This window comes from Bombina bombina, chromosome 7 (genome assembly GCF_027579735.1).
Source record: "Bombina bombina isolate aBomBom1 chromosome 7, aBomBom1.pri, whole genome shotgun sequence".
NCBI lineage: Eukaryota > Metazoa > Chordata > Amphibia > Anura > Bombinatoridae > Bombina > Bombina bombina.
The window spans coordinates 574,351,187-574,364,539 of NC_069505.1; the positions used below are offsets into that span (position 1 = coordinate 574,351,187).

Here is a 13,353-nt window from a genome sequence, read left to right on the forward strand (position 1 = left end):
GGCATAATACACGTGTGGTGCGCAGCTGCATTTAGCGGCCTTCTAATTACCAAAAAGCAACGCCAAAGCCATATATGTCTGCTATTTCTGAACAAAGGGGATCCCAGAGAAGCATTTACAACCATTTGTGCCATAATTGCACAAACTGTTTGTAAATAATTTCAGTGAGAAACCTAAAGTTTGTGACAAAATTTGTGAAAAAGTGAACAATTTTTTTTATTTGCTCGCATTTGGCAGTGAAATGGTGGCATGAAATATACCAAAATGGGCATAAATCAATACTTTGGGTTGTCTTCTAAAAAAAAATATATACATGTCAAGGGATATTCAGGGATTCCGGACAGATATCAGTGTTCCAATGTAACTAGCGCTAATTTTGAAAAAAAGTGGTTTGGAAATAGCAAAGTTCTAATTGTACTTATTGCCCTATAACTTGCAAAAAAAGCAAACAACATGTAACCATTGGGTATTTCTAAACTCAGGACAAAATTTAGAAACTATTTAGCATGGGTGTTTTTTGGTGGTTGTAGATGTGTAACAGATTTTGGAGGTCAAAGTTAGAAAAAGTGTGTTTTTTTCCATTTTTTCCTCATATTTTATATATTTTTTATATTAAATTATAAGATGTGATGAAAAAAATGGTATCTTTAGAAAGTCCATTTAATGGCGAGAAAAACGGTATATAATATGTGTGGGTACAGTAAATGAGTAAGAGGAAAATTACAGCTAAACACAAACACTGCAGAAATGTAAAAATAGCCATTGTCATTAAGGGTAAGAAAACTGAAAAATGGTCCGGTCATTAAGGGGTTAAAGAGACATGAAACCCAATTTTTTTCTTTCATGATTCAGATAGAGAATACCATTTTAAACATTTTTCTAACTTACTTCTATTATCTAATTTGCTTTGTTCTCTTGATATTGTTTCCTGAAAAGCACATCTAGATAGGCTCAATAGCTTCTGATTGGTGGCTGTACATAGATGCCTCATGTGATTGGCTCACCCGTGTGCATTGCTATTTCTTAAACAAATGATATCTAAAGAATGAAGCAAGTTAGATAATAGAAGTAAATTGGAATGTTGTTTAAAATTGTATTCTCTGTCTGAATCATGAAAGAATTTTTTTGGGTTTAATGTCCCTTTAATGTCTTTGCTGGCACTAGGATTTTTTTTCTAAGGCAATGTATTGTTGAAAGTAGGGATGGGTGAATGTGTTTATATTCAAATGTTATTGTAGTAATTTGATTTACATAATCGAATGTTGATAAGAGCGAATATTCTTAAATATTCTATAATCGAATGCTATTTACAGTTTTCGAAAGTCACTTTCGATTTTGAATGTTTAAATTAGATCAAATGTCCACATTCTAAATTTTGAATGTAACATTCGATTTAATACTATTCAGAAGTTCAATAGTTCATGTGGTAGGGAATTTAGTAAAGTGATACATAATAGATACAAATATATCAATTTGAATGTTTCTATTTAGAATATTACATAATTTGAATATTACATTTAAACAAATCATTATAAATACTATTACATTAACCCTTTAATGACACGGTCAACTTGCCTACATCGGAAATACTATTACATTAACCCTTTAATGACAGGGTCAACTTGTCTATATTGAAATCCTGCAATCATGCACGCGATTGAAGATTTCAATGATGGGATTGGGTCAGGGGGCGTCCCTATGATGCTAGGTACACCCTCCAGACCGCGATCCCATCCAGGAGCGCCGTTGGCTTCAGGACAGCCAAACGGCTTGGACGTTCTATTCCGTTCTAAGGGCGCTAAAGCCCAGCGCGGTTAGGACAGAATAGAACGCTGTAACGGCCTAAAACGAATGTTAGAATGTTGTATAAACATGCAAAATTTTAAATTAACAAATGTGCTTAAATTTGTTTTATTTTTCGAAAGTTGCAAAACATTCGCCTATCTCTAGTAGTAAACAAATTTGGGGTTTTTTAATTCTCTTTCAATCTATCTGATGTACTATTTTCATTTTATATTGTGCTTTGTTATTATTTCAAAAGCTTTTATTTTGCTCAATAAGTTCATAGAAACAGGTTGAAACATAATATGTAAAAATTAAATATGTAAGAATAATAATACCAATAATTATAATAATAATAAAATAATAATACTATTACTACATGATATATGTATAAAGTGACAACTACAATATAATTGTTATTGTTTTAAAAGATAGATAATCCCTTTATTACCCATTCCCCAGGTTTGCATAACCAACACAGCTATATTAATTTACTTTTTACCTCTGTGATTACCTTGTATCTAAGCATCTTCTGACAGCCCCCTGATCACAGGACTTTTTATTTATTATCTATTGACTTGCATTTTAGCCAATTAGTGCAGCATCATGCACAACCCACAGGAGAGAGCACAATGTAATCTAAATGGCTCACATGGTTTATCAGTGTCTTGCTGTGAAAAGCTAATAAAAAGTATGTGATAAGAGGCTGTCTGTAGTGGCTTAGAAACAGGCAGAAATTTTGAGGTTTAAATGTTATAAAGTATATGAATATAACAATGTTGTTTGTGCAAAGCTGGGTAATGTGAAGTAAAGGCTTTATCTTTTTAAACAATAACATTTTTAGTGTAGACTGTCCCTTTAAATAATAAAATGCTTAATTGATTAAACTCTCCAAAATATAAACTATGTTATTATAAACCAATGTACATTATAAAATATTTTAAATAAACTTTATTACTGTATATAAATCTTTCTCTTGTGAATTTTCCTTGAAATGGGCAAACACGTTTTTCTGGTTTTGTCTGTGGTGCTGCACTGGGATTTGTGTTGTTGTTACAAATGCACTGTATCCATTGTCTTTACCAATAAAGTTTATTTAACCCCCCTCCTCTCTCTGTGTGTCCCCTGCCTGCATGTGGCATTGCCACTTTATGGTATAGTTGATAGAGGAGAGGGAGAGGGGGGTGTAGGGGAGGACAGAGAGGAAGAGGAAGGGGAGGAGATCTGTACTGGTTTCTGTTTGGATCAATTTAGGTAATGTATGGCTATGTCTTTAAGGAAATAGGGAACATAAGTTAATTAGAGGGGTTGAGGGAAAAGGGAATATTGTGCAAAAGGGAGAATGAGATAAAACGAGGAACAAAAGGGGGGGTGAGAATAAGGGGGGCTCTGCTTTTCCTAGAAGTTTCTCTCCCGCCCCTTTCAACTGGTTGTTTCTCTCTTCAAATTGTCATTGCTTTTAATCCTTTTTACATTACAGATGTCCTACAGCGTCACTCTCTGTTAACCTTCTCACTACCTTACAAATTGCTGCTGTTAAACCCTTACTTGCTGACCTAGACACCCAGTATATATGATTTATTAGCAGACAAACTAGGCAACTGTACTGAGAGATTTAATTGTGTAATCGGTGACTTAACAGTGGCATACAATTATTAGTATGTGTGTGTGTGTACGTGTAACTGTGTGTGTAAGTGTGTGTGTGTGTAAGTGTGTGTGCGTGTAACTGTGTGTAAGTGTAAGTGTGTGTAAGTGTGTGTGTGTAAGTGTATGTGTGTACGTGTAACTGTGTGTGTAAGTGTGTGTAAGTGTAAGTGTGTGTAAGTGTAAGTGTGTGTGTGTAAGTGTGTGTAAGTGTGTGTGTGTAAGTGTATGTGTGTACGTGTAACTGTGTGTGTAAGTGTGTGTGTAAGTGTGTGTACGTGTAAGTGTGTGTGTAAGTGTAAGTGTGTGTAAGTGTAAGTGTGTGTGTGTAAGTGTGTGTAAGTGTGTGTGTGTAAGTGTATGTGTGTACGTGTAACTGTGTGTGTAAGTGTGTGTGTAAATGTGTGTACGTGTAACTGTGTGTGTAAGTGTGTGTGCGTGTAAGTGTGTGTACATGTAACTGTGTGTGTAAGCGTGTGTGCATGTAAGTGTGTATGTAAGTGTGTGTGTAAGTGTGTGTTGTGTGTGTGTTATGTGGGAGTGTGTGTAGATTTTACTGACCACCCAGATTAAGTTAAAATCTGGAGAACAGTTCAAAATATTAGCTCACAAAAAAAAAAGAGTTTTGAAGTGAGCGGCCAGAGCATGAGGTACTAGAATGGCACGGCTAGAAGCCGTTTCCCACCTGGGTGCTAAGATTTTTTAAGGTTTTTTATATTTTTGTATTTATTGAACAAAATTTTCTTAACTTTTTTTATTATTTTTTTAGATCCCCAAGACTTACACTGTTGGAAAGTTTAGACGATTACCTTTCCAATGGTGGGTCTTGGGGGTCTGTAGCTGCTTAGATGCCTTAGATACAGGCTTCAAAGCAGCATGCCCCCTGCTCCTATACTTAACATTGTTAAGTATAAATAAAGTTGCGATGTGACGTCATCACGTTATTGCGTGTGACGTCACTGCACATAACGTGAAGCCCGGGTGATGCCTGTCACTATGCAGGCCCGATCGCCGGGGTAAGAGCGGGTGGGAGCCCTCAGATCTCCCTCAAGGTGGGAGAGTGCTAGTGATGGCTCTGAGCCGTCATTAGCACCAGAGTGGGAAACTCTGTGACGGCTCAGAGCTGTCATTAGCACTCAAGGGGTTAAAAAGTAAATTACTGATTTTAAAACATGTAAAGTTTACCATCACTTTAATAAATCAATTTATGTTAAATTATGCAATGAATTTGCACTTTGGATAGCTTAATCAACATGTATACATAACAGTATATGTTACAATATTGTAAAGTATTACACTACCCTGACCTGGCTACTTCCTGAAGCCACACAGCTGGCAACATTTTTTTATGGAGAATATTGCTTACACACATACACATAATTATATATTGTATGTCCCATTACAAATCAAAAAAAGAAGCTCAGTTTTGTATTATGTATCAGAGTCACAACAAATTCTTTATAGACAGTAGCGGACCTACTCAATAGAGGTTCCTAGAGCAAAAATTATTTTAGCGCCCCTCACCCTAAAGGTAACTCAGTAATAAGCAATTATATATATATATATACATACAGTATATACACACAGACTCACATACACACACACATTGATAATTAGCATGCCGCACTTTATAATAATACTGATTATTTATACACTGACATTGAGCACACTGTGCTGTATAATTAAGTGATTTTCTATACACTATACGCCGATAATAAGGATGGGCGAATGTGCTGTAAGTGTAATTCGTTTGGTAGAACAAATAGTCCTGTGGACATTCGTTTTGGACAACCGAATGTTGATAAGAATGAAAATCCATTTCAATTCCGTAATTGAATGTTATTTCCAGCTTTCGATTGTTACTTTTGTTTTTATAATTAGATCAATTATCCATATTCGAAATGTCGAAAGTAACATTCGATTTAACAAATACTATCCAGAAGTTCAATAGGTCATGTGGTAGGGAATTTAGTAAACTGATACATAATAGATACAAATATATTAATTTGAATGTTTCTATTTTGAATATTGCATAATTCCAATATAACATTTAAAGAAAGCATTAGAAATACTATTACAAATATATAGATTTACATTTTTATAATTCAAATATTGCATAATTTGAATTGAATTATTAGAAAAATCCAAATCAAATATTACATTACACCCAATACTTTTACATTAAAAAAATGTTAGAATGTTGTACAAACATTCAAAATTCGAAACGAACGAACAAATGTGTTAAAATTTGTTTCATTTTTCGAATGTCGCAAGATATTCACCCATCCCTGCCTGATAAGTTTGTATGAATATAATGCGCATGTATATACTTTGGTGAATAAGCTGTGCTTTATAATGACAGAATATCTATACACTATACTTAATTACACTATACGCTGCACTGTATTACACAGATAATGACCGCATAGGCACATGTCTATGTATAGACTGGCAGCTATGGGCCGCTCCAGCACTTGGTCCCTGGTGCCATTGCACTTGCTGCACCTATGGTAGCACCGCCCCTGTGTACATACTCTCCTCTCTCTGCAGTCTTTTTATAGCTTTATGAAACTAATTCACTAACATATGGAGAGGTGTATAAGCTTTAGTGAATGGGTTCCATAGAATAAAATAGTGTCTAGATTGAATCATTCTTGTAGTGAAATAACCTTAGTGAGATTTCTATTATATAGCCCTTACGGCTGACATTATTTAATATTAAAGTTGCCAGAAATGCACATGGAACTGCACAATAAAGGGACGTTAAATACATAAAGGGACAGTATATACCAATTTCCATACAACTGCATGTAATAGGCACTACTATAAAGAATAATATGCACAGATACTGATATAAAATTCCAGTATAAAACCGTTTAAAAACTTACTTAGAAGCTTCCAGTTTAGCTCTGTTTAAAAGGTTAGCTGGAACACCCACTGCAAGTGGGAAATAGCAGACACTCCCCTTCCTTTGCATATAAAAAGACCCTATACATAAACAGGAGCAAGCTGGAGTAGGTATACGTCGGTATTCTCCTAAAACTTTGGGGCTTGGTTAGGAGTCTGAAAATCAGTGCAATGTTATTTAAAAATAAGCAAAACTGTACATTTTAAAAAAACAACAACTGTATAGGCTATATAAATAGATCATCTACAAAACATTTATGCAAAAAAAAAACAAGTGTATAATGTCCCTTTAATAATTGCTAGATAGAATGATGCCCTTAAATAAAAGATTAGTCTGAGAATAACCTGTAGATGTATTTTTTAAAGTTTCATTAGTCGTTTAAATATTGACAAAATAAGTGTAACGTTTTAGTGTCTATAAAACAATGAGAGCTGCCATGTTCGTTTTGGATAATTGAATGTTGATAAACGAATGTTATTTCCAGTTTTCGAATGTTCATAATTAGACTGAATAACCACATTCAAAATTTTGAATGCAATATTCGATTTAACTGTTCAGAAGTTCAATAGTTTATGTGCTAGGGAATTTAGTAAATTGATACATAATAGATACAAATTGATCGATTCACATTTTCCCATTTCGAATATTACATAATTTCAATATTATATTTAAAGACAGCATTAGAAATACTATTAAAGGGTCACTAAACCCAAATTTTAGCTTTCATGATTCAGATAGAGCATGCAATTTTAAGCAACTTTCTAATTTACTCCTATTATCACTTTTTCTTAATTCTCTTGCTATCTTTATTTAAAAAGCAGGAATGTGATGCATAGGAGCCGGACCATTTTTGGTTGAGAACCTGGGTTATGCTTGTTTATTGGTGGCTAAATGTCAGCTACCAATAAGCAAGCTAAGATTTAAATTCCTGCCTTTTAAATAAAGATAGTAAGAGAACGAAGAAAAAATGATAATAGGAGTAAATTAGAAAGTTGCTTAAAATGTCATGCTCTATCTGACTCATGAAAGAAAAAATGCGAAAACATTCGAAATTCGAAACCAAGAACAAATGTGTTAAATTTGTTTCATTTTTCGAATGTTGCAAAATATTCACTCATCCCTAGTCATAATACAGTTTATATATGCAACGTAAAGGCAGTTTTATATCATTTTAATGTACATAGTACCCTCAGAAAGATAATACAATACTGTAATCAGAAAGGTAATCTTTGTTGTTTTAAATAAATTATTTGCATTTTAGAGGACAAAAACCAAACACAGGACAGAGAAGAGTGTAATATACAGGCTGGGAAAATTGTAATTTAAAAAAAATATATATTAATTAAATTAAAATGAAAAAGTTTGGATTTTTGAATTCTGGATTTGGTCATTTGTACCTGTATTGCATAGTTTTTCTATTATGTACTTGCTAATTATGCAATTTTACTGTATTTAAAGGGCCATTATACACTTATTTTTTCTTTGCATAAATGTTTTGTAGATGATCTATTTATAAAGCCCATAAAGTTTGTTTTTTTTAAAAATGTATAGTTTTGCTTATTTTTAAATAACATTGCTCTGATTTTCAGACTCCTAACCAAGCCCCAAAGTTTTATTTGAATACCGTCAGCTACCTTCTCCAGCTTGCTCCTGTTTGTGTAAAGGGTCTTTTCATATGCAAAATAAGGGGGAGGGGGGGAGTGTCTTATTTGCCACTTGCAGTGGGCTTTCCAACTACCTTTTCAACAGAGTTAAACTGAAAGCTTCTAAGTAAGTTTTTAAACCATTTTATACTGGATTTTTATATCAGTATCTGTGCATCTTATTCTTTATAGTAGTGTCTATTACATGCAGTTATATGAAAATGAGTGTATACTGTCCCTTTAATGGTGCTTAAAAACTCTGAATACTAACCAGAATCTAATCTTATTTTTGTTTATTTACATCTGTCCCTAATTGGCCCCAGCAGATGAGATAAGGGGCTTTGCAAAACAATGCAAATTTAGCTAAAACAACAATTTAAGTACTTCTTAAAAAATTATTTTGTATGCAGACTGTTTGTAATACAGTGTTTAGTTGCTCATATATATATACACACACACATTTATATATATATATATATATATATATATATATATATATAAAATATATATATATATATATATATATACAAGTAGCCCTCAGTTTACGCCGGGGTTAGGTTCCAGAAGGAATGGTTGTAAATTGAAACCGTTGTAAATTGAAACCCAGTTTATAATGTAAGTCATTGGGAAGTGAGGGAGATAGGTTCCAGGCCCCTCTCAAAATTGTCATAAGTAACACCTAATACATTATTTTTAAAGCTTTGAAATGAAGACTTTAAATGCTAAACAGCATTATAAAGCTAATAAAATAATCACACAACACAGAATATATAATTAAACTAAGTTAAATGAACAAAAACATTTGCTAAACAGCATTATAAACCTAATAAAATAATCAACAACACAGACTTCACTTGCATTTTTCTGCAAACAGTTCTTTCTATGCATTTCAATCTGGACTGATTTATAGACAGGAAGATCTTGTTCCTTTGAAATCTGCTCGATAGCTCAGGTCTGGTTAAACTGATTAATTTCAGCTTGCTTGGCTTTGTTGCAACACAAGCGGACAGCTCCACTTACTGGCTATTTTAATAAATGCACTGCTTCTCAATGCTTTTCAATAGCAGTCACATGACTGTAAAAAAAGGTTGTTATTCTGAAACGGTGTAAATTGAACCGTTGTAAAACGAGGGCCACCTGTATATACACACACACACACACACATTTTTATATATATATATATATATATATACACATTTATATATATATATATATAAATTCCCATCTGCATAACACACTGTCATAAGTTATTTAAATGGACATAAATCACCTTGTAATTACAAGACTTTTCTGTTATCTTGCAATAGATTAACATATCAGCATTGTGTAAACCTTTGGTGAATACATTAACACAGTTAACAATGGTTAGACTTTACCTGCTACTTGTTTTATTCAGAAGAGCCAATTAGAACTTGGTTAATTCGGTAGACTAACTAGCTAGCCAATGCCATTTTGTTAGCAAAATATCCATTGTTTTGCAGGTTCTTATCTCTGATGAAGATAATTAGGGACAGATATGTGGTAGGGGCCACGCATGTAATGCCTGCCATGTGAACTTCCAATTCTTAGAATGGGAAAAACCCCCCAAAAAAGGGGCGTGAATCAAATATAGAAAATATATTGCAAAGCTGCTTTACTATCCACAATCTAAATGATGAGGGGATAAATATTCAAACCCTTCAATCACAGCCCCCTTAAACCCCAGAACCCACTGTTTGAAAGGCAAAAATAAATATAAAATTAAAAAAAAAATTTTTTCTTTTCAATAAGGGAATCTTAAGGCCAGGGGTCAACAAATCTGTTTAAAATGTAGGAGCCAGTGAAAATATTTTGGATCCAGACAGTAGTATTTAGATAAATGGCAAATAACCCAAAAAGTTAGTAGTCGGATGTAAAATTCTAGGAGCCATTGTCTTCCAGGCTCCCGGATTTTTCATGCCCTGTGTCTAGGCATTTATAACAGGCCATCAGAAAAGCCTAGAAACCCCCATGAACTCTTTTTTTACATCCCAGAAGCCCCTCTTTAAAATAAAGCCAATATATTTATTTTAATAGCCAAGAGATCACTGTGGTAATAGTGATCACCTGGTATGAATAACCCTTTATTCTATTGGCTGTAGAATTTACAGAGACAAATAAACCACATATAGACTCTATTATTTATTAAAATTGTATTTAAAAATAAACATTTGTTTCACAATTTGTGTTGCAGAGTTCTCACATGTCATGATATACATAAAATATTAGTATAGTTTGACTCTGCTGGTTCTGTGGGGGGGGGCAATATATAATCTGTATGGGTTTCTCATCTTATCTGTTTTATTTTTTGTTACAGTGATATTGTTCAAAATAAAACAATCCTTTGTTTTTTGCTTTCTTATTAGGCCTAACAGAGATTGCATGAAGAAATGGTTGCACAAGGATATACGTAGAGAAAGACACCTTGATCTCATCAATGTAAACTGCATATTCCACTGAGGCTTTCATAAAAAAAACAGAGCTTTTCCTTTCCCTGAATTAAATCTACTTTACGTTTTTCAAGAAGGCCAAGAGACCTCTTCGCTACATAAGAACGTCATCCCAGACAAAACCATTCTATGCCAGCTAAAATATTTACAACAGAAGTCTACAAACATTTTACTAAATCCTACTTTAATCATTGTGTTATCTGCTAAATTCATATTTAGAATTAGAAACATTGTGACCCCCTATTTAAGAACTTTCCAAAATCTGTGATCTTAGCATTTGAAGTCAGCAACTTGTTGCAGTTAACAGATTAAAAAATGGCTTCAGCCACAGATCTCTTGCGTTTCCAGCTCCCTGGTCATGAGGCAGCTACTCTCCGCAGCATGAACCAGCTACGTTCAGAAGAAAGGTTCTGCGATGTGACAGTTCTTTCTGATGGTCTAAAGTTCAGAGGACACCGTGTGGTTCTGGCCGCCTGCTCCCCATTTCTGAGAGACCAATTTCTGCTGAACCCAAGTTCTGAGCTGCAGGTTTCCCTTATGCATGGTCCTAAAGTGGTTACAGACCTTCTTCTTTCCTGCTACACAGGTCTTCTGGAGTTCTCCATAAGGGATATTGTAAACTATCTTACCGCTGCCAGCTACCTGCAAATGGAACACGTTGTGGAGAAGTGTCGTCAAGCTCTTTCTCAGTTTATTGAACCTAAAATTGGATTGAGGGACTTAAACAAAGTTATGGGGTCCCGTGGTTCTCCGACATCAACAAGTCTACGCCAGATGCGCCCATCTGAGAGCTGGAGGTCACTCAAATCTGAGCCAAAAGCAGAGGAGGAAAGTGAAGAGGAAATGCTGATGATGGCAGAGGAGGAGGAAGATGACGATGATGACGAGGAAGAAGAAGGAACATCTTCAGATGTTTGTATAGTGAAAGTGGAGACTGGTATGAGTGGAGGGGTAGTAAAGAATGGGTGCTCATGGGGTAAAGGAGGAGAGGAAAAAAGCTCTATGGCACAGCCCGAAGAGGCTTTGGTGAACTCTACTGTGGAAGGAGGAGAAATTAACGAGGGGGGCATACAACATGGAGGGGTCATGAAAGCCATCTACAGTGAAGAAGTTGAGGGTGGTGAGGGAGTACTGATCATCCCTAGCAGTTATCATGAAGAAGAAGATGAAGAAGTTTTGGATGGAGGAAATAGATGCCAGAGCACTATGACGGTTAGTGGAATGTCAAGAAACATTATTTCTGGAATCGGAGGAATCGGAGCAACAGAAGCAGCAATGCTTATCGGAGATGGGCGTTCAGGAAATAGAAAATCTGTAAGATGCAGTAAGTGTGAGGAGGTCTTTCAAGGGGTGGAAAAATTGGTCTTCCACATGCGGGCACAGCATTTTGTCTTCATGTGCCCACGGTGTGGTAAACAGTTTAACCACAGCAGCAATCTCAACCGACATATGAACGTACACCGAGGTGTTAAGTCGCACTCCTGTCAGGTGTGTGGCAAGTCCTTCACCCAGAAGTCCACCCTTCATGATCACCTCAACTTACACAGCGGAGAAAGACCCTACCGCTGCTCCTACTGTGACGTGAGATTTGCCCACAAACCAGCCATAAGACGCCACCTCAAGGAACAACATGGAAAGACCACAGCAGAAAATGTCATACAGGCTAGCGTGGCAGAAATCAATGTTGTGGTGGGATGAGAAAAAAAAAACTGTAGATAGAGAAGACTAACCCCACTTGGAAGACAGACACATGCAGAACTTGATGGTTTTATTTTTGAACATTTTACATTAAATTTTATTGATGTAACAGATCTGTGATCTATGTTTCACTATATCAATGAGCTTTTAATGATCTTTCTGTTGTCTCATCCTTACCAGGTGGTAGTTTTTACTTGTGTAGGGATATATTGTTAGAACCAACAGAATTTATGGTTTCAGATAATGTTTCTTAGGTTACAAACATGACTACCTCCCTTCTTCCATCCTCTCAATCTCCCTTTTTTCTGTTTCTCTTCAATATGCAGTTAATTTCAGACTCTTACTCGTACCTTAATAAAAGGCTATGTTTTGAGATTTATAGATTTTTTTGTTTGTTTTTGCCTGAGTTTTTTTGGTAATTAAGAATATTATGTTTTCTTTTACCAATAATTGTGAGTGATTTAAAGGGATATTAAACATTTCGAGACTGTAATATAAAAAGTTTAATTATGTGTAGTTAATTTATCATTTTGTTCTCTTTTCCTATAATTTAATTGAAAAAGTGTTGCTTTTCTAAATTCCACATAACATTGTGCTTATAAGTCAGCATTGATTGGCTAAAATGCAAGTCTGTCAAAAGAACTTTGATAAGGGGGCAGTCTGCAGAGGCTTAGATACAAGGTAATCACAGGTAAAAAGTATATTAATATAACAGTGTTAGTTATGCAAATCTAGGGAATGGGTAATAAAGGGGTTATCTATATTTTTAAACAATAAACATTCTGCAGTAGACTGTCCCTTTAAAGGGACATGAAATGATTTGGATAGAGCATACAATTTTAAACAACTTTCAAATTTACTTATATTATCATTATGCTATGTTCTCTTGGTATCCTTCCTTCAAAACCATACCTAGGTAAGATCAGAAGCTGCAATGCACTACTGGGAGCTAACTGCTGATTGGTGGCTGTAAATATTTGCCTCTTCTCATTGGCTCACTCAATGTGTTCAGCTAGCTCCTAGTACTGCATTTCTGCTCCTTCAACAAAGGATACAAAAAGGAAGCAAATTTCATAATAGATGTAAATTGGAATGTTGTTTAAAATTGCACACTCTGCCTGAATCATGAAAAAACTATTGGGTTTCATGTCCCTTTAAGTTTAAACATGGCGGGGGCCCATTAATTTATAGAAACTAAATATTGAAGATA

General features: G+C 34.8%; 1 protein-coding gene across 1 annotated transcript; it reads left to right on the forward strand.

Moving 5' to 3' along the window:
* Positions 1-2,979: 2,979 nt before the first annotated feature.
* On the forward strand, positions 2,980-12,522 carry ZBTB12 (zinc finger and BTB domain containing 12). The gene is made up of 2 exons (XM_053721980.1): positions 2,980-3,036; positions 10,362-12,522. Exon 2 carries the CDS (start codon positions 10,761-10,763, stop codon positions 12,141-12,143), a length of 1,383 nt encoding a protein of 460 aa, XP_053577955.1. The 5' UTR covers positions 2,980-3,036; positions 10,362-10,760; the 3' UTR covers positions 12,144-12,522.
* Positions 12,523-13,353: the final 831 nt, after the last annotated feature.